The following is a 23,206-nucleotide window of genomic DNA, read 5'->3' on the forward strand; positions in this document are numbered from 1 at the left end:
TTCTTCTGCATGGCCACCACCGGCACGCTTGCAGAAGTCCAGACGCTGATCCAATTTTCGACGGTTTTCAAGCATAAATCGGTCGACACTGCTGCAATTTCACGTTCGATATTCGTACGAAGTTCATCAATCGTCGCTGGCGTGGGATAATATTTACATATTGTAAATTATTTTACATAAAATGGGTAATTGTTATGGGCAAGAAAACTCCTTCACATGCTGAAAATTTTACTCAAATCAGAGAATAGAGGTCAGAGGTCTAGTTGACTTGTTTGCTTATTTGTCGTGGAATTGCTCACAAACCATAAGAAAGAAATCGAATTCACGCCGGAAGCTGATACAAGCTGGATACGCAGAAAGCCATCTAAGGACCTCGTAGACCTGTGTTTTATCCTTGATTCCGGTTGAAGTACTCAGGGCAGGTTGGAATTGTTCGTTCCGTTTGGCTACATCGTCGGCAGCACTGGTAAAGGCGCAACAGTACAATTTATGGACCCAGGATAAAGAGTGGCTTCTTTCCGTGTTTGAGTGCAATGCCGAGCATACTTCTCCTATGAAAGGAGAACAGTGTAAAACAGGGACTCTTTTTTTCTTTCATTCAATTCAGGACAGCAATACTGGTTCGTCTCATCACGTTACTTTTATTCTCAATTGTTTTTCATGGTCATAGTATAATTAATATTATATGTACAAAGCAGCTTTTTCTTCTCTTGGTAGTATATAAATATATATAGAGAGGATATGTACATTTGTGTATGTATATATATATATATATATATATATATATATATATATATATATAGAAGAAGCCTCAAATTCCACTTTTCTGTCTCGGATTTACTAGTCTGGTTATGATTAGAGTATGTGGGGCGTTGTGTGGTAGGTAGCTTTCTTCATGTCTCAGCTGTTTTAACTCGTCCCAACAGATTCTTATTTTTTTTCTGAAAGCTGCATAATACTGTTATTTCAAAGAAATAGTTTCGATCTGTACGCGACAAAACTCTGTCTCTATTGTGGCTTACTGGTTAGAATTATATTGTGCTGAAGTGGAAATTGGGTTCCAATTTGATCCAATCATTATTTTTTTTCGAACCTCACATCCGGTCCCTGTTCGGACTGTTCGAATTATTTTGTGCTTCTAACAACGCTTCTCTCACCATTCCAAAATTGAAATCCAAATTCCAATTTCGATGCTTCGAATAAAATGGTTTCAACACAGGCGATTACAACCCCTGTCGCGCTGCGGTTCGGTCAGCTGCGGATCGCCCAGCCCGGGACAGCCGCTGAACGAAAACAGATACTATATAATGTTGACATCGATGATTAACGGAGTTGCTCAAGTTGGCCGCATCTGGCTGAGCAGTTCGGCTGACCGATGATACCAAGCAGCTGCGCAGGCTAACAAAATTCAAACTGTTGGTAAATTTTTGTCTAGTAAAAAACACCACGATCTCTTACATTTTTTTATAATATTCTGTACAAAATTATCCACTTACTTTTACATTTTTTTTCTCTCATTGCGATTTTTGTTGCTGTGCATAAGTGTGTCTCAATCACAAAGTTCATCGAAGAGGAAAAGGAACGGTGCTGTGATTCAGCTTCAAAAACTTGGCACGACGTTATGGTTTTTTGTTTTGTTTTGTTTGCGAAACAACCAAATAAATACGTTAAAAGTGTTACATTCATCTCATAGCTAGCGGTCATTGAGTTTTCCCCCATTTCTTCTCTGTCTCCGGTTGGTTGGATAAGCACTCGGAACGGAGGAACACAGATGACTTTATGTTTTTCTTTTTTTTTGCTTCGGGCAAAAAAGAGTTGGGCATTGTTCTGTTCAACAGTGGTGGTTTTGTACTAAAAACTTACAGTTTCATCTCTTTCTAATAAAAAATATACTTTTTTTTAAAAAGTTAGTTATTGTCAAATTCAGTTTCTCTTCTACACACTTGTTGTATCATTTGTATGTGTGTGTGTTTCCTGTCCTTATTTGCATCAATACAGATTATATTTTTTGTTTCATTGAACTGTTTCTCTAACATTTCCGTTTCGACTTGAAGCTAAGTAGGCAAACAAACAAACGAGAAAATAAAAACGCTTTGGCAGCGGGCTTTGGAAAATCAATTTAACGCTCTCCAGCAACTCATCGTTCGTTTCATCTAGCAATCGCAATCAGTGATACAGCCTCACATCTATCTTTTTGTTTTCATCTCGCGACTCCCTCCTTCGTGATTCGGGTTATGATGAATTATAAATGGAGCTGATGAGTCGTTTACATCCGGGATTTTTTTTCCCGTGCTTCTTTGAGGGTTTTAAATGGAGACGCGTGGTTTGGTTCAGAAGTTTAGTGCCTCCAAGATGAGCAAAACGCGTGAACTCTTGGAACGAATCCTGCAAGGCAGTGAAAGTGAAAGTGAATTGTGTGATGGCAATTTTCCAAATCACCCGCAGTGCTTCGTTCGTCACTTGACGATTTGAGACGCGAGTTTTGAGCGGAAAATCTGGGGAAGAAGGAGCTCGGGAAATTCCCCAAGCGATGGAATTTTTCAACTGGGTTGTCCAATTGGGCTGATGAGATTTACTTTTCATGGCCGTTGAATGAGACGAGGCCAGCCCGATCGAAGGTTGTTCGGCCTACACTTCCTAGCGACTCATCAATGGAGTTGGTGCGAAGGAAGGAACGTTTCGTTCTGGTTTGTGGCGTGCGAATGGATATGATTTGTTTTCTCTTCTGACAAATATTAGTTTTTTTTTGTTTGGATTGAATGGAAAAGTAGATGTTTTTGTTATTTAATGTTTGTATATCTATTTATTTTAAATACTGGTTATTTCCATTTATTAGTTTGTTCGGTTCATGTTATTGTGTTTCATGTCCTAGCTTTGTGTTACCAAATGCGCGTTTGAAATTGAAGTTACTTAGGTTGGTTTTTTGGTCACCTCCAGTTTAAAATTACTTCAGTTTTGCTTAGGTACGTTGTTTTGTTGCATCAGTTTTACTATACATATTGCACTAGTGTATTGGGGCGAAGCCGTGTACTTTGCACTTAATCCAACTTAGACGATATTTGGTAGCAAACAACAAGCAAGGATAGAAGTGTCAGGGTGCCAACAAATCCTCGTGAGAGGATAACCTTGGCATTGGCTAAACCTCAGCAGAAAAAGCAGCTGATCCGTGCATCGAGAGTGTATTCCAGATGCCACAGAGTGTCCTCGTGCATGCAAACCGCGACACGGTATGGTTACGTGGCGATAGCATAAATGCGACATGGATTTTCCGCTCCGCCGACTTCGCGTTACGATTTGTGGGGAAATTATTCTAATTGCTAGAAATTTGATCCTGTATCGAGCGTAGTTTCACCAATTGACGTCATAACAAGTGCTGAGGATTTGCGGAGAGAGCAAGTGTGGTGTGGTCTGTGTTGGATTGTGTTATCTCTCGCACACAGCGATGTCTATCTCTCAAACTGGAGAGAAATATTTCTCAAGCGTGCGAGTCTTGAAAAAAAATATACCAGGGGGATTGACAGAAAAGCAGCAAAATTCTTTTCTCTAGTTAAATCAGTATCAAATAGCCAGTACTATTCGAGCTACATGCAGTCCTTACTCTCGTGTGTGGGCTTCCGCTCAAAACATAATCCATTACAAGAGAAATTCCAACGTTGCTGGGCTATCCTGTTTCAGGTTATGTTAATTTCAGTGCCACTAGCACCCGCGCCTGGCCTGTGAAACGCAGGACATCAAGTAATGATAAGGAATGTGGTGTGCTTATTTTAATCAGTGCGCAGGAGGGAAAATGATAATAATCCGGTCCGTTGCCCAAAGGCAGAAAGTTGGTCGGATTGAAATGTCAAAGGTTGAAAAGGAAATTCTCGGAAGGAAGGAAAGCGAATGGTTGTGAGCTATCCGCTTCGTAGATGTAGATTCACAGCGGGAAAGTAAAAGCAGCAGCAAAATGTTCGTGTTCTGGAAGGAACAAAGTTTGATACAAGATGCTGTGTTTGTTATCTGATTTTCCACTGCTTAAAATTTTATTTACAAGTTAGAGTCACCTCATGCTTTTGATTCTGCTGCCTGAAGTTGACCCCAAAACGTTTAGTTTTTGGTTCACCTGTTCTCTGTTCTCTGCTAAACATCAGTTCGTTTATGGTAGATAGTGTAATTATAGTTGCCTGTGTATTTTGTCATTATCATAGCTACGTTTTTCAATAATTATTTATCATTAGCGGAACCGCGGAAATTTTAATTTTTTTTGCCTATGTCATTGCATTCACTTCCGGGGTGGGAGCCCTTTCCCTCCTGCGAGGGTAGGAAAAGCCCATTGGAGCACCCCGCCGGAAGCAACAGGTTAGTTATTTAATTTTTTTTTATTCCATTTTCATGTTTAATTCTGGGCTCTAGCTGCCATTGGAAGGGTCTTTTCGTCTCTTTCCTCTGTCTCAATGTCCCTTCTATAACGTGAATAGTTTACTTTTATATATGTGTGACCTTTAGTGATTTTTTTTGTTTTGTTCGCAGATGGAAACTTCAACTCAATTAAATTGAGCAAAGTTTGTTACTTTCTTCTTCTTCTGTTGCTGTGTATGCAGGTCGAGTGAAGCTTATACTGGAGCTTATTGTTGGGATTGGATGCAACAGCTGTTTGCAACACCCCATTAACAATGTATAATATACTAAAACTGTGTGTGTATGTGTAAAATATTAAAAAAGCATCTAATGTTTCCTCTTCTTTTCTCTTTCCTCTAGAAATTGACATGATTATCTCCTAGCAATAAGTAATTGTGACTTGATGACGGTCACCTACCGATCAAGGTTTATTTTCCTTATTTTCCAACTCGTGAACCGTGAACCGAGGTGAGCGTCATCCCTGTCGGAATGTCCAAGCGGATCAGATTGAATGTGGCAAAAGCTTAAACGCAAATTGCTGTTAATCAATGTACACACACTATAACGAACGGTTCAAGTATGAAGAGAGTATTTCTGGTTCATCAGAAATCAAACCGGCGACTTAAAATTCTAAAAAATTCTCAAAGATCTTGTTTCCTGCTCTCTCGCGTTCTCCCTAAATATATATGTATATACTTTTGTTTGCTATACTCAGTTTATAATTATTTACATTAATTCAGTCTCAATCAGTGTATTTTTTTTGTTTTGTGTTATTTTCATTTATTTTTGTGATGTATGTTCCTGCTTTTTTTTTTCGTTCATACTCATTTTTCGCTTTCGAAGTGATTCATCAAAACCATTTAACATATCAATGTGAAAATAGGCTAGTTTACAATTAAGAGCGAAAACAAAAACATTGATCCTTTTTCTCTCTCTTATTTTTGTCCCTATAATATTAAGTATCACCAAGTAGTTGCGTCGTGCTGCTTTTTGTTTTATAACGCTGAGTAGTCGTTGAGAAATTCGTCGTATTTAAACGTAGTGATTTGTTCAAGAAAATGCGTATTTTTGTGTGGGAGCGTAAATTTCGCGGCTTCGATTCAACCGGAATCAACCGGAATTGTCGTGTGCAAGGAAACGAGGGGACGTTGGAGGAAGGTTGGATATTTTAAGTAAGTATTCTGGTACCGAAAGGAAGGGAAATATTTTGCGAGTTAAGTTGAAAAACGTTAGCGGTTCGGTTTGGGAGTGTTTTTGTGTGCATCGTAATAGTTTATATTTACGCCGTTCGTTTGAGACCGTCCAGCTGCTGGACCAACGATCCCTCGCTGGCCACGAAACGTTTCTGGACCCTCAAGCCCTGGTGCTTCTGGTTGTCGAGTTGTTGCGTTAGATCGACGTCCTGTTCGGAGGAGAGAAGAGACAATAGTTCATTTTCAATGTCCGATGTTAATTTGTTTTGTCATATCATATCATATAGGGATTAAATCAATTAAATAATATCGATTAGAAGACCATTTTTACTCAGTAATTGTTTTTGTTTGCAATTGCAACTGAATGGAAGTTGCGATAAATTCTGAAGCCAGAATATTGATTTTAAATGATAAAAAAGCTTTACGCACAAAATGGTGAAATCGGACCACAAAGCGGTACGGAATTTCCTGAAAAATGTTGCAAAATATGATATCAAGCTTCCTACCAGAGGGCGCACTAAAGTTCCATTGAGGATGAAAGTCCACATAAAATATGATGTCCACTGAAACCGACTGTCTTGCTTTCAGACTAAGGTAATACTGGATGTTCCGGTGACCCCCAGACAAATTGCCCGGATTTTTAGTGAATTGACGAACATCAAGAGAAGAAACTTCAAGGCAGAATCGACTCAAATTTGCACGGAAATACATGGAGTGGAAGACAGAATGGCGTAGTTTTCATATTTTTTTTGCTATTTTCTTACCAAATGTGAACTCATTTTCAGTTTTAACATGGAAATTGCTTCAATAAAGATGATGTTAGACGTGTTAGACAAATGTATAAAACAGTAAAAAGTTTTGATTTCAAAAAAATTTGAAAAATAGGACACGGCTAGAAGAGTGTTTGCCACACTCGGGAAAAAATACGGTGGAAAACGAAAAAAAAAAAACCAAAACAGATCCTCTTTCTGAGTTGACGCTGCTATCAACGTCTTTGTCCGGTCCTGGTAGCAGTATTCGACCACACCAAAAAAAAAACGAGCAACGAACGAACGACAATATTATGAATCAGATGTTGCTGTAGTTAAGCCAGACTAAATTAAGCCAGAATAAATTATTAAAACTCTTTAAAAAACCTAAATAATGAGTACGAGTTATCACATCCTAATCATCAGGTATTTAGCCAAAAAGCGTTCTGGGATTATTCAAAAGAGACTAAATGCACAGCTATCCGCTTGCGGCAATGCTCTTTCTCACCCGATTTCGTTTCTCTGAGCCAAAAGTTTTGAACATCATTATTTTTCCCTTTGAACTATATTAGCTAAACTATAACAGTATAAATCGGAATATATTGGAGGAATCGAAACCATTGAATTACTTCCTACGTATCTTTGTATTAAATTTAGCATAGCAAAAATGCACCATCAGAAGGGAGAATCAAAGCAAAGCGCTGAGTGACAAGTTAAAGCAGATTTAAATACGCTTGAGGTTCGACGAACAGATAATAAGTAATATAAATATGAATGGTTGAGGAAAGTTGAGCAACAGTCAAATTGTCAAGGGAAACTACGCCGAGAATGGATCGGTTAAACAAACTTCGTTCCCAAAACGATTGCATCAAAATCCGAAATCAAGAGAATATTAGGCTTGAATGTAAGATCCAGAACAATTCAGGGATGGTTGCGGGAAGGTGCCTTATTTAGTTGCAGATCTGAGTAGAAGCCGTTCATCAACAACAAACAGAGGAAAATAAAACTTCTCTTTGAGGAAATAAATTTGAGTTAGTATGTTTTAAAAAGTCTAACACAAATTTAATCTGTTCGATCCTGACGCCAGAAACCATTTAAAGCTTGAGGCATTTAATATCTTGACGCCAACAAATACGAATCTATATCGAGACCATGTTGACAGTAGAGATCTGAATTAAATGTATTGCATTAAAAAAATTAAAAAGCAAAATTTCAAAAAAAAATAAAAAAAGTTAAAAAAAATAAATTGCAGGTATTTTACTGTTGCAGCATCGGCACCATAAACACCATTCACAATATCAGCGGCCCTGTTGCGTTTTTGTCTTTATAAAAGAAAAAGTGTAAAATGTACCGAATTTTCTCTTTCTTGACCTCCATTGTTAACACTATGTAACTCACAACTGAATGAAACAAACAAAGAACAGCAGTATATTTTTTAGTGTGAAATGTCACCTTTACAACGAGCCTGAGCTTGAAATTATGTGATCGATATTACACGTGATACTGATCATTAAAGCCAGCTACCGAGAAAATAATAGATAACTTTATCCCCAAAGTAATATAATTCTAGTGTTCAGCATTATAAAAATCTAACATGCGGCTAGAAGTAAAATTGAATAGCAATTAAGTTCAGCGAAGTTTAGAAGTCAATAATACTGAAATTTCAGTATTTACCAAAATGTCAGTTGGACTATAATTGACGAAAAATTTTAGTTCATTCATTTTGTTTAATTCGATTATTTTTGTTTTTAATAACAATACTTTCACTACATGGAGAATTATTATTAATTATTGTAAGAAAAGTAACACTATTTTCCCCTTTTGATTATTGGATCTCTTTTGACATTTTTATTGGATTCCTCTTGACAATCAATTTGATTCCATCCGAACGACCCAGTTTGGTACCAGTCTTGACTCACGATATAACAATAAGACTGTTAAATATGACCAAAAACCAAAAACAATATAACTAATTTTCACATGACGAATTTCATTTGTTGTTCGAAAAACTTTTTCTCTGTAAAAGTGCCCATCTTCCGATGTATGGACGACTTGTTGGAAATTTTAAGGGCTATTGATATGTATATTCTTGGGAATTTAAAAAAATACGTTTTTGAGAAAAAATTATTTTTAAAATAACTTTTTTGTCAGCGAAATTTGTTTCCAAATTTTTTTTTGTATTTTTTGTGAAAATTTAAACGATCTCCTACATTTCAGCGTGTGACAATAATTTTGTAAGTATCATAGTTTTTAAGTAATAATTTTTTTGTAAAAAATGAAGAAAAAAAAATTGGTAACGGAAACGTATTTTGTTGTTTTTTTTCCAAAAAGTAGACTAATTGTTTTTCGGATATTTCAAGTATGCAAAGTTGCTTAAATGACCCATGTCTTTACACCCACAACGTTTCAGTACTAGCTGAGATGGTGCTGCCAACTCCTAAGGCGAGCTGGCATGAGATTCGTCATATAGGACTTTCACTGGGTATTCTAACATTAACTTTAACTGGCTACTAAAACATTAACTTTTAAGTTTTTCTACTTCTTAATTGGTACATTATTCCACTAATTGAAATATTTCACAATTTCATTCTTCATCGGAATTCGTCATTTTTTTTAGATATATTTGTGATTGAATATTTTTTCTTAATATATAAAAAAATAAAAAATAACAAAACAACATATTAACAAAATAAGATTATTTTGGAACGGCTTCCAAAAAAAGTGGTATTGAAAGAGACACAGAAGAACATATCAGTCACGCTTACCACAATACCAATGACGCGGACAACTGATTACTCATGCTGGTCCACTGCACAATCCTCAACATCAACGTTTTCATTTGTTTCAGTGAGTAGGTTCGAATACAACTTTGAAACTTTCATTGGAATATCTTCTTGAATGGCACTAATGTTCCCTGTGGAACCTTCGCCGATTCAACGTAGGAATTACTCACGTCATTTTAGTTAGTAGTATTTAGTTGAGATTTCTCATGCCTTATGCCCTCGATGTATTCCGAGTGGCAAGCTATAGAATGCGCGTGACCGCAGAGCAAGTTGGAAGATTTTTCTGTTACGAATAATCTCCTGGCCAGAACGGGAATTGAATCCCCAGCATGATAATGTGTTACGCCAACCACTTGGATTCGGAAGCACCCCAATTGAAATACTTTGATAATTTGATGATTGGAATATAAACTGATCGAATGCATGAATGTTTCAGTTCGTTTAAAAATTTTGCTTCATGTGAAGAATGTAACAGTTAAACATGAAGCGAAAGAAGCGTGCACTAAGGAGAAGATATTTTTTTATTGAGCGTGAAAGGACAGTAGTAATATATAGCGCGGAAGTGAGTAAGGTGCATCTGGAAATGCAGTATGATGAGTCCATTATTAATTGATGATTTATCAATGAGAGTGACACCGTAAGGCTCTGGTCAAAAGTGTTTGATTCAGTTGTGTGCATCAAAAGGTATGTTTTGATAAATGGTGATGAGAACAACATTTGTTGAACCATTTTTTGTGAGTTACCGCTGCAAACTGATAGGACTGGAATCATTAGCTTCACGGAGAAATGTTGCCAAGGCCCTCTATACTTCCGACTTGATGACTTCGAACATCGATTGTCCAGAACTGCTACGGTTGATTAATTTCAACGTTAATCGCCGTAATTTACGTTCTTAGAACTTTATATATCTCCCATCAACAAGAGATAATTACGGATATAACGAACCGAAATTTCTCGATCGTCCCTCAAAGAACTGTATTTTGTTGTTCTCAATTAATGTTGAAACTATTGTTAATTAGTCTGAAATAATAATGGTATTAGTAGTTTTAGTCATGGTTTGTAATTGTAGTGTTTAATATTCATTATCGGAAAGTATTAGGGCGCCTATGTATAGCCTGTTGTCTTGGTAAAACAATGAAACATGGCGATTATGATTTTTCAAATCCACAGTGTAAGAAGTTGCTTACGCGTTCAAAAGAGACCATCTCGGCACCGAGTTCTAGTCCTGGTAGAGCGAAAACTTTTGTATCTGAGGATACCGTACAAAACTGAATTCCGACGCAAGGTCATAAAAATTTACAATTGTGAGTATTGACATAAAAATACTGTATTAAACGGTACGCGTGATATTACAAAATCCTACAAATATGGTGTTCGCAATATCTTGATTCTTGTTGCGATATACAATCATACCACAGTTTGCCGTCAGCAACCGAGTATAAGGGGAGCATCATGCTGAAGCGGCAGCGTATTCACCAATTGTTTCAGTCGCGGATTTTGCAAAAAGGCATTTCAGCTGCCGCAGAAGTGTCCCAATGCATCTTAAGATGAGTTGACGAGAAAAGAAGAAAAAGTTATCTGCGATGAAATAGAAGATAGTTCGAGAACAGGCAGGACCGCATAGTTGAGGTAGTTGTGTTATTATCATTTATCTTTAAACAATATACGTCGCAAACTCCATCGACCATGTGTTAGGGAAACTCCTGCAGTCTACACAAATGTCCCGGAAGTTAGAAGCTTTGATTTCAATCCTATTTTTTGATATTAACAATCAAAATTTTATAATTGTCTATATTGCAATAGATTGTTATGCGAGGTCAAAAATTCAAAAAAAGATTCAAAAATTTTGTAAATTAATGAAAAAATGACTGAGCAATAAACATTCAAAATTGGTCTCATAAAGTCTTCTAAGACTTTATTGAAGTTTATGGGTTTGTGGTTACAAGAATGGAATCTTGTTGTAACACAATATTGTCCGTAGAACTAGTTTTAGTGAGTAAACGAATTTCAGACTTGCAATAGTCTCGTTATTCGCTGGACTTTGCCTCTTGTGTTTTTTACTTCATTCTATGCAGTCATGAAGTGGTATAAAGTGTTATCTTCATCTTCTTCATGATGAAGGAAAGATTGAAGCTTGTTATTACAACAATCTTTTTGCGACATTGAAAGACATTTCAACTTACTTTGGATAATATAAAATCTTTCAGAACGTCGAAAAGAAAACATGGTTATGGTTGCATATTATCGCTAAAGTAAAAATGGCCACTGACGAGGATCAATCAAGTTCATTAAAAAAATTACACTTACCTCCAAGTGCTGCTGCATGTCTATGATCTTCCTGATCGTGTCGAACACGCTGCCCGACGAGGAAGGCTTGACCAGCTTCGACTGTGGTACCGCATTAACCTCTACCGACGACGGAAGTGCGGCGTGGCTCTTCGCCATACCCGCGGCGTTACCATTCACGAACGGATTGCGTACCGGGGAGGCAGGCCTCGGCAGTACCACCTCTTTCTGTCCGTTGTGACCCTGAACGATGTCCACCTTCGGTTTCGTGGCGATCTCCGGGGCCGCTGTGGAAGTGGTGGTGGTTGTTGTGCTGCTGCTGCTGCTAATAGTGGTAGCACCAATGAAGGGCGGTAGACCGATTGAAACCTTCTTGGGTTGAATATTTCGTTTGCGATCCCAATGACTCCAGCTGTCATCGTACTCGTTTTCGTATTCATAGTCATTGTAAGCCGGACTATCTCGCTGCCAGTTGTCCGGGGATCCGTATTGCTGGTAGTCGTTCGTTAGCGAGCGTTGTTGTTGTTGCTTGATGTCCTGGAAGGGAGCTGGGGTCTGGGATTCGGTTTGCCTTTGAAGTAGTTGCTGGTGCTGCTGTTGTTGTTGTTGTTGTTGTTGTTGTTGCTGCTGCTGCTGTTGCTGCTGTTGTTGCTGCTGCCTGCTATTTTTCTGCTGATGTATGAGGGACTTAAGCTCTTGAACCTCCTCATCGTCTTCGACCGCATTTTTCGCCATACTATTTCGCAGATTAGTTATCTTGCTGAGAGCATCGCGACCATTCACATTACTGTTATATGGATTGACGAACGTATTGTAATTATTACGATTGTCTGCGTAGGATGTGTCATAATATTCGGGTTCAACAGCCTCTTCGTATTCTTCGTATTCCTCGTTCGAGTCCGGTTGTTTGCTGCGCAGTGAGTTCATCTGATTGTTGTACATGATTAGATTGCGCAGAAATGCCGAATCGGCCGCGGACCGGGAAGGACTTTCGTACCATTGCTCCTGACCGACCGGTAGGAATTCTCGTGCTCGCTCTCGCTCGTCTTCTTGGAGCATTTCTTCGTGCAGATCGTCCAAGGGATTGTTGGACTCACGGTCGTCTGAGTAGCTGTAGCTGGGAGCATGTGCGTAATAGTATGGCGTCGGTTTGTATTCGCCCCGATAGGTAGGAAGCCCGTAGGAGGGATACTTGTCCTGCCGTTGGTGCCTTCGGTGCACCGGAGGCACGTAATAATAATTGCTGTTGTAGTAGCTACTATCGTCATAGTAATCCGAAGAGGAAGGGGGGCTCATCGAGTACGATGGCAACGGCATGAACTGCGACTGGGTTTCGTAATATTGCGGGACTGGAGGATAGATAGGCATCGAAAGTGAGCTGCCATAGCTGTTACTAGGTGCGAGCAGATTTGATCTGCTGTACCGCTTAGTGCCGAAAATTGGATAACTTAGCGACGCACTTCCGAGCGCCACCAAACCGAACAAAGCCAGCAGAAAACTGTGCATAATTGTTGCTTTAACACCTGTAGGAATGAAACGGAGAAATACGTGATACTTTCATTTTTTGTTTGGCAAATTTTCCGACGGCAGAGAGATGCGAATGTCATCGTGCAGAGCTGAGAGTTGGTATCCTTGTCTCCGGGGAGAGAAGGTGAAAAGTCAGTCCGAAAGTATGCTGATGCTAGAGATTGTTGTATACAAGGACAATGTCGTCATGCGAAGGCAAGAGGAGCAGCCAGGGTGCCGAAGAATAGCAGGATAAGAGAGCGACGGGTGGGCATTTACGTCATCGGTGCTGAACAGAGACAAAAAGACGGGACCTCGGGCTGGCCTCGGGACTGTTTTCGACGGGGTGAGTGTGACCGATAGAGTGCCGGTCGTAAAAGAAAACTCTTTTCATTTATTTTGAACATGCCAAAGGGTATGAATCGGTGGCTTCCATACGGCCAAAGTCTTAATCATCCTTCTTCGCGCGTTCGCGTGAGCAAGAGCTGACGTGCGTCACAGAACACCCGGTTTTTGGCATGATCTGTCCGAATGCTAGCATGTGGAAACGAGCATGTTTTCCACATGTGCCGTTTGTTCCGTGGGCACTTCCACAAATGGACAGGCTAATTGAGCTGACGTGTATGTGACCCGGGCTGGCTTTTATCGTGCGCTGTTTATTTTTGGAATATGTCTGATGGAAACCGTGTTGAAAAGTGAGAATAATACGATTCGATTGGTTAGGCTGTCATAAATAGACTCGACTCTAATTGCCATTAGCCGACATTTCCACTATTCATTTGTCCGAAGCATAACAGGGGTACAGCAATCAATAAATTAGCTGACATACATGGGATTTGATTGGTGTTATTAGGGTCCATGAAAGGCATTTAAAAATAGTGGCATTCCGAAATAAAAGATATCGAAAGTCAGACATTCGTTGGTTTGTGTTGGCGTTTGTGTGTAGCAAGTTTGTTCATTTCCCATTGACGTCACATGAAATAGTGTGCCGATGCAAGATAAGAAAATAATAGTCAACAGCAAAGTCTTACCACTTCCTGTTAATAGAGTATTTATTGTCAAATTAACGAGATGCGAACAAAATTCATTTTAGGATTCTGTTCAATTTCCCAAGAATACATCTGATGGTTGGATTTTTACAGGATATTGCATTATAGTTTTGTATCTAAGAATTCTAGAATACACACACAAAATACACACTTAATAAGGCATTTCAAATTGGACAGAATGTTCGATTTGCTGCATCATATAAATAACTGGTCGCTGTTTCGTATGTGATGTTCAATGAATAAAAGGTGTTCCCAAAATTAATCTACCAACTCTACGAAAAGTTAGCCAGAAGCAACCGATTCTGACCGACTCTCTGATTTCAAAAAACTTTGGACATACATAGAAAATATATACTAATTCTATGATGGGAAATTCTCTCAGCTTTCGAATGGATATATTAGGATTGTGCACCCAAAATTAATTTTAGGCACATGTTTTGGCATCCCGAATTATTACATTAAATGAACTTAAAAATAACATAAAATGTGCTACTCTCTCATACTGGTATATCATTTGTTAATAAGCACGCATTGAAGCTTTTCGCGTAATTTGCCACATATACGGTCCAGACCGAGAAGGATATAGATTCACGTTTATGCTCTCCTTTTTACTCTTAGAAAACACTTTCCAACTTCATTTTATAATGAGGTGTAATACTATCACGCATTTATGCATCAGCACCAGTGGCCTATGTGGATAGCGTGGCCGCGTGAAACGGCCTTGTATTCCAGTCGGCCTTGGTTCGATCGCCGTTGACATCCTTCGGATTTTTTTGGGTACAATCCCAAGCTGACGTTCAGTCTGACAGAAAGAAATGATTGCTCCCATACATACGAATAATTTAAAGCATTTCGAAACAACATTTTAAAAAAGTTGCTTTTATCTGTTCATTTCACCCTTCAGCACACGAAGAAGCATTTTTGTTTGTCGAAGATTAAATTTTTTCTGCCAGTGCTAGTTTGAGTGTAACAGTACATTTATCTATTCAGGATTAGTTGAGCGCTAAAATAGACTAAACTTCAAAAAATCTCTAATTCTGCAATGGTCGATCATATGAGTATTTTTTCATCAATTATGATCCTGCATCATCACATAAAAGATTCTCATGCTACCTAACATACCCATTCAGTTACAAGATGATCTCATAATAGGATCATATTGAAGAATGTCGAAAAACAAAATGTGTTCGTACTCAGCCTTGGTGTGTGAGAACGATTTGCTTGTAATTTCAAACGGAATTATAGAGAACGTAAAATGCAGCTGAACATTATGAATAAGGTTCCCAAAATCGTGTAAAACAATTCAAAAACAATATTTTCTTTATTCAGAATTTTTGCCCGAGATCAGTTAGTGTTAGGATAATAATTTTAGAATATATTTTTTGGATTGTTTTTTGAAGTTACAACTTTGCAAAGTATTGAATATGTTAATATTAGGCTGTCAAAAAATTCCTGCGGTATTTCCGCGAGGTGTCGTTGTAAGCGCGTAGTTCTAGTTGTATTCATTGTATCGAGTCATACTATAGCTTGTTGGAAAGGTATTTTTGCGCGCTATAATATAATCCTTGGCAGTGTTTTGTTTGGTTAAGTCGTTCGTGAGTTATAGTGTCGCAAATATGGAGCAAAATAAAGAGAAAATCCGACATATTTTACAGTACTACTATGACAAAGGCAAAAATGCATCTCAAGCTGCTAATAAAATTTGTGCAGTTTATGGACCCGATACAGTTTCCATTTCCACCGCACAACGATGGTTTCAACGTTTTCGTTCTGGTGTAGAGGTCGTCGAAGATGCGCCACGCTCCGGAAGGCATGTCGTCGAAAATTGCGACAAAATCGCTGAATTAGCCGAGAAAGACCGGCATAGTAGCAGCCGTAGCATCGGCCAAGAGCTGGGGATAAGTCATCAAACCGTTATTAACCATTTGAAGAAGCTTGGATTCACAAAGAATCTCGATGTATGGGTGCCACACACGTTGACGCAAAAAAACATCTTTGACCGTATCGACGCATGTGAATCGCAACAAAATCGACCCGTTTCTGAAGCGGATGGTGACTGGCGATGAAAAGTGGGTCACTTACGACAAGGTGAAGCGCAAACGGTCGTGGTTGAAGCCCGCTGAAGCGGCTCAGACGGTGGCCAAGCCCTCTTTAACGGCCAGGAAGGTTCTGCTGTGTGTTTGGTGGGATTGCAAGCCCTCTTTAACGGCCAGGAAGGTTCTGCTGTGTGTTTGGTGGGATTGTCAAGGAATAATCTATTATGAGCTGCTTCCCTATGGCCAAACGCTCAATTCGGACCTGTACTGCCAACAACTGGACCGCTTGAAGGTAGCACTCATGAAGAAGGGGCCATCTTTGATAAACAGAAGCCGCATTGTCTTTCATCAGGACAACGCCAGGCCACACACTTCTTTGGTGACGCGCCAGAAGCTCCGGGAGCTCGGATGGGAGGTTCTTTTGCATCCGCCGTATAGTCCGGACCTTGTACCAAGTGACTACCACCTGTTTTTGTCCATGGCGAACGAGCTAGATAGTCAGAAGTTAACCACAAAAGAGGCCTGTGAAAATTGGCTATCCGAGTTTTTTGCCAATAAGGAAGCGAGCTTCTATAACAGGGGTATTATGAAGTTGGCATCTCGTTGGGAACAAGTCATCGAAGAAAACGGCGCATATTTGACTTAAAACAGATGATTGTAACTAATTTAATGAACAAATGAAAATTCAAAAAAAAATACCGCAGGACTTTTTTGACAGCCTAATATATACAAACTTGTGAATGCGATATGGCACCATTTGTCTAATGTTTTAAAATATCGATTTGACTTCTCTGCATATTTCGTTAGTCTGTACTATTAAAAAATAACATACTAAAATTTCAAATGCATAATAGTTTGTCAAATAGTTATGTGAGTTTTTAAGCTACAGTAATTTGAATAGCAGCCGCTCATCGGCTCGAAAGTTGCGTTGGTTTCGGGGTTGGTTTAATCCAATATTCGAAGATCTGACTCGACATGACCCACAATAACAAATACAAGAGAGCAAATACGGGTACCAGCAGTACTGTGCAGAAAATGATAAAAATTCCTCCGAACAGCTGACGAATAATTTTCATGTAATTTTTCCTTAAAGTTCATTAATAAACCTACAAAATGTCATCCTTCCCTTTTTTGTATTTTATTTCTATGCTAAAAAATGTCTCACTTTATGCGACCAAATTGTTACAGTCTTTATTCATTTTTAAAATTTCAATCATTTCGATAATAAACATATTCTGATGATGTAATATGCAACAACAATATGCTTGCCTTAATTAATTATAATTTTCTCAACAACATTTTTTTAATAGTAAGATGATTAGACGAAGACGAACAGTTTCAAATATAGGGTAAAATGATTCAAACAATTTTTTATATCTTCATTTTATTAACATTTTTGTTTTTTATTGTTTATGTTACGGTACAACATTATAAAATAGTACCAAAAGGTATCACACATTTCTAAAAACTTCTTGTTGTTACTGCCTAAATAAGAAAAACTTATGTAAAAGATGTATTTTTGTAAATTATTTAAAGGTGTTGAATTGCAAATATATTCCCAAATTGAGTGCTTTAGGAAGTTTTTACCAGTTTCATGATTTGAAATGACCATCATAATTATATTATAACACCGAAATACATTTACGGAAGAAAAAACAATAATTTTTGTATAATTAAAAATGTTATGTTAATTTTTAATTATCTTTAAAAAAATTTTTTTTGTCACTAAATATTTTTTCACGAAGACAAGTCTCAAATTTACTACTTGTCCGCAGACACTTTCATTTTCACTTTTTTTTTGAAAGTTTTTTTGAAAGTTCTTGCTTAGAGCATAAAATATCTTTTATAAAATGTTGATAATCCGGAAAAATACTCAGTTTCCTAAGGCAAATGTGTGTGCAACGTTTCACTCAGACTAAAATCAAGGCGAAGAAATCTAAATGCAACAATATGATCCCCTGTAGTGCGAGTAAAAAAATTGGAAAAATATTTTTTCCAATATAATGAACGTGTCACAAAAATTGGGCTGAATTAATCACTACCCACAGAACATACAAACATTTGGATAGAAGTAAGTGTGTTAGACAAATATAATCATTTTAATAATTTATATACATCACAAAATGTTTTGCTAGACGTAAAACTCGAGAACGGGTCGTTTAGATTTCAGTTGTCTTTATTCTGTTGTGTTCGTCTTCGCGTGTTGTGTTCGTTCACAAAATAAGCTGAAGCAAATATCAATGTTACCCTGTCTTGCGGTAATCAATTATACAAAGAAATGTTATACAGCGCATTCCGATGTTTATAAAAGCGACAAATCTGTGGAAACGCTTAAAAGTGCAATTTGAAATATTGTGACCGCATTTCACTCCACAGCATAATAAACAGAGTTTTCCACTTTATGCTTTCGATGAGCCTTTTTTCAAGGTTTACCTATATACTTGACGTATAGCGGTGTCGTGTAGTACCAAAATGGACATTGTGCTGATGGAATTGCTTCCGTGGCCGAGTGGTTCAATTTCCTTTTTTGCTTTCTGGGGATTTGTCGTTAGAGAAGTTTCTTCACAGTGTAAGTGGTCACGCGTATTCTAGAGCTTGTCACTCCAGAATGCATTTAAGGCGTGATACTTTGCATAATAAATCTAAACTAAGTACTACAAATAAAAATGCTCAGACGCAGATCATATGCGCCTGCTCCAGAAGTCAATTGCGCATTCTCAGGTCAGAGAAAATACATTATGGATTAGAAGTCCTAATATTCGGGCTCAATAAAACTGACATATTATTTGTTAATTGTTAATTTTAATTTCACTTGTTACGACTGATTGATTAAATCTTGAGGCAGATGTCCGCTTGTAAGATCAATAGCTACAATAAGAAAATAGATTTGAATGGACTACGGTTTTATATACCAGCTAGACAAACATAATGGGACTAGAAAAAATTGACGTTTAAATAGCTATAACTCTTGGAAAAGCACACTTATTCATGAGCGATTTGCAACTTGGTTGCAGTTGACTAGGAAATTTATCAAGTTACATTAATCTGTTTTTCAAAAGGTCGGTTGGATGCTGTTTTATTCCAACGCTTTCAGTTTTTCTAGTGTGATATTCTATCAATATTCTATATTATATTTGATTAAAAAATTGCTATGCCCATATATAAGAAGAAAATGGGTATCAACCCTGTATTAACACAAAGTAATGCACAATTTTTCAAAATTGATATTTCTGAAATGACTTTATCTCAACGCTTCTTGGCTCATCAGCTGGTATTAAACCCCTGATTTATTCTAGTTTATGAAAACAGCAAGGATGTAAAAAAAATCATACTACGGAAAATACAAGAGATGGAAGAATGTAGAATGTAGGAGTCATAGGTAAATTGTTCCTATGCCTATGTATTGTAAAAAGTCTTCCTAATATTTGCGATCGAAATTATGTCCAGGAAATCGATAATGAATTTTACTGATTTCACTGTAAACGATCACAAGGAAGCTTATTTCTTTTGGAGTAAAAATTTGTCGCTAAAATGGAATGACAATAATTTTGGTTTTCCCAAATTGAGAAACAAGCATTCCAACATTTTTGATTCTGTTGTGTGAATTGTCCCCAAATTTGTGAAGAACATATTGAATTCTCAGTCTCGTCAGGCTAGCGGCTAACAAAAGAGCCTAAATAAATATATATACTGGAAAAAATCTGATTCTTTTGCATCCTTCAGCCGTTGATCGATTATTTTCACGATACAATTTGAACAAAACAAAACTAAGACATAGAACAGAAACAAAAACTGTGCGAGGAATTCTAGCTTCCAAAAATAATGCAGATAGCATAATTTTTGGAAGCTAGAATTCGGCATATTTTTTTTGGGTGCTATCTGCATATTTTTTGCATAAGGAACCATCAGGATTATTTAGAATTGAATAAAATGTAAACGCAATTTTTTATAATTTTTTGTTTTCGCAATAAAATGTATTCTGATGTGAAAGTAATGGAGATTTTTCCAGTTTTTTTTTAAATTTTTCCAGCTATTTCCAAATTTTTCCTTCATTTTCAAAAATTTGATTGGCACCTCTGGTCCCAATATACTGGATCAAAAGAGACGCATGACTTTTTTTTTAAACAACACTTAACATTTTTTGAAAATATATCTAAAAAATGAAAAAAATAAGTGTTCCTGAATTTTTTATATTTCATGTAAAAAAGTTTGAGCTTTCCGAAAAAAAATTGAAAAAATTAGGTCTCTTTTGATTGGACTCATTAAAAACCACAGAAAAAACAAACATATTCAAAACATTCGCCTGGAGGCATACTTTTGAGGAAAGTGTTTCAAAATACCTTTTATTTGCGCTCATGAAATCCTAAATCAGTCAAGCGGCTCATTTTTGAAAATAAGCTTGTTGGTAAAACAGCCGATTTTAAGAGCACTTCAGAATACGGGACAGTTTTTTTCTAATCATATGAATATAGAAGATTTGAGCGAAACCCAAGCTATATTTTTCAGTACACTCTGGTTTCAAGCATTTGTTGTTATCACAACGATTCAGTATATTATATTACTTAGAAACAATTCAAAATAAAAAAAATATCAAATATTGTACATTATTCTACATTATTAGATGCAAAAACTATGTTCTATCAACATGTTGATGATTCTACTATAGCTGGGAATATAGTAGAATCATCTGGCTAATATATGATAAATAGTTGTGATTACCAATATTTTACAAACAGCCATGAAAACTCTTTTGGTCAATCATGTTCAATGTATGTTATACAGAATACCCAACGGAAATTTGTAACTTATAACTAAAGAAAATCCCCCAATAAAATGCCAACCACAATATAAAAATGCAGACCCTTGCTGGCCCGACACAATCCGATTGCTAATTGCAGCCGGAATCCTTCTCCAAACTCAATTACGCGCCCAGCATTTGCACCGCCATCCGCCATGAAGACGCAACGAGGCGCGCGCTAGAGAGTGCGTGTGTGAGCATGTGTGTGGAGGCGCATGACCGCTGGTATGCTGGAAGAATGCTGGAACGCCCAAGGACTACCATTTTCAACAAGTAGCTCAACGTGGCCTTGCTGGCTGCTGTTGGAGCTCCTAATTTGGTAGGCGCCAGGATGGGACGAAATCCCTGGGGTGCTATCTGCTACGAATGACACACAAGGGTCGTTCACAATCTGAACGGGCGAACTTTGGGAACCGGGAATTTGGGACTAAGGCGCCGCCACGGTAAATGAGGCTAGTAGAGAAGAGAGCATTGGGGATGGCAACGGATTCGATGTATTGTGTTCTATATTTAACTGTGGACGGTGGGCTAGAGCGTGGGTGACTTCTGTCCAGCACCCATGTGGGAATGTATGCATCTGTGTACGGAATTGGATATAGGTTAATCCGGTACCATGAGTCCGGGGATGAGCCAGAAAGCACTGCTTGATGCGATGGGCCAGGAAGGTGCATTCAAGCAATGCACCTCGCACCAGTGTGACCTAAATTATTTCAACAGGTTTTCACTATTACATGTATCGAATGTTTACAAGAGTCAGCCGCGAAAGCAAGACGGGAAAATATTGAAGGCGATGAATAGGCTCGGTGAACACAAGCTTCTCTCTTCTGCACGTTGGTACACAGGATGATTGTCCTGAATTTAGGTCACCAATGAAGCGTAACAACGAGCATACGGAATTGCGGTTTTTTTCGAAATGGTACTTACCCCTGCAGGTGCTAGGCTTAGTTATTTATTTTTATGCTATCCACAAAATTGACTTAATGCACAGCAGCTTGTGTGCTGCACAATCGATTTCAATTCTGATTTAATGTTCGAAATGTCCAAAGGTTGGCTCAAACTGTGCACTGGGATTAAGTTACTCGTTCAGAGGGCTATGCATGGGAATAATTCATCTCACTAATGCATTTGGGAACAATTTGCTAGTCCATCCACTGCTTTACGGGGGAAGCGAAATTTTCATCTGCGTGGGTGTCAGTTCTTCAACACCTTCTCGTTCACTCCGACACTCACTCTCTTCCTCGTCCCGTTTTATCAATTCACTTGTATCACAATTCACTGTTGGTATCGTTTCCCTCACCAATGGTAGTGTTCCTGATTGATTAGTTTCTTCCAGTTCGACCTTTCACTTCACTAGTCACTTATAAAATGTTTCATGAACGACGAGGTCAGTTCCTTTTATAGACTTCACTTCGGTAGAAATTCGGTTTTTCACCCGAAGTGTCACGTCTATCGCCCACACGTTCTGAATGAAAATTCGATCCCTCTTTTCTCACCACGCCGTAACCCAATCGCAGCCACCGTACAAATCCTCAAGTTCTCCATTGAGCGATTCGTTCAGTGTAGTGGTGCACAAGTATTTATATGCAAATCATCACCCGAATCGCACAGCCCTGGCTCACTCTGCGACAGACCGAAGCTTTCTTTCATGAACTGCCAACCGAAAAGCACCCGAGCGAGCCTCCCATTGGTTTCGGGACGACCGTGTGTAAAAGCTCCCGAGAGTTGTGCTGGTATCAGTGCGCCTGCAAACGATTTCACTGATTTCTACGCGGCACACGAAGCGAGCACTTTTGATGACGTCTGCCGGGAAAAGCACACACATACATTAGTAAACACAACACCGAAGGCTCCTTCTCGCAAAGCGAAAGCGGAAATTCTATTTTTAGCGTAGAGCTATATTGCGCCGCGTCCGAAGCCCCAATAGCGCTGTCTCATTACCAGATGGGGCTTTCTCGCTTGCTCGCATCTCTCTGTGTGCCAGCAAGCAATAAGCTGGTGCTTTCCATAATGATCGTCCCGTTGTACAATGAGGGGGGTAATAGTTTACCCAACACGCATACCGGCCGGCAGACCCTACCGTCAATTGAGAGCGCTCCTGCCCCTGCTTTTGGTTGTTGGATAATTGCTGCATAACGTATTCCTTCTGTGGAAAAGCAAACGAGCAGCACTGGCGAGCATAAAATGCCCATGTGGGAGGACACTGACGCCTGAGCCTCGGAACATGGGGAACTGTGCGCAAAATTCAATCAAAAGATTTCTCGTAAAGTTGATCCGATCCGATTAGGAGCTGACGAATGCGAGACATTGTTTTTGTTTTCTGGTGAATTCCCTGGATAAAGTGTGAATTAATGATCTGTAAGGTTTATGCGGTAATAAATGGGAAAAAGTCGTGGCGTAGGCGTGGGTTCAACCATATGCCATATATAATT

The 23,206-nt window shown here is 38.4% G+C and overlaps 1 protein-coding gene across 1 annotated transcript; it reads right to left on the minus strand.

Annotated features, from left to right (window-relative positions):
- Nucleotides 1-621: 621 nt before the first annotated feature.
- Nucleotides 622-22,143, minus strand: LOC129777459 (probable serine/threonine-protein kinase fhkB). The gene is made up of 3 exons (XM_055783728.1): nt 21,702-22,143; nt 11,410-12,911; nt 622-5,779 (listed from the first exon to the last, which is right to left on the minus strand). The coding sequence occupies exons 2-3, from the start codon at nt 12,892-12,894 to the stop codon at nt 5,657-5,659; spliced, it is 1,608 nt and encodes a 535-aa protein (XP_055639703.1). The 5' UTR covers nt 12,895-12,911; nt 21,702-22,143; the 3' UTR covers nt 622-5,656.
- Nucleotides 22,144-23,206: the final 1,063 nt, after the last annotated feature.

This window comes from Toxorhynchites rutilus, chromosome 3, assembly GCF_029784135.1.
Source record: "Toxorhynchites rutilus septentrionalis strain SRP chromosome 3, ASM2978413v1, whole genome shotgun sequence".
In the NCBI taxonomy this organism is placed as follows: domain Eukaryota; kingdom Metazoa; phylum Arthropoda; class Insecta; order Diptera; family Culicidae; genus Toxorhynchites; species Toxorhynchites rutilus.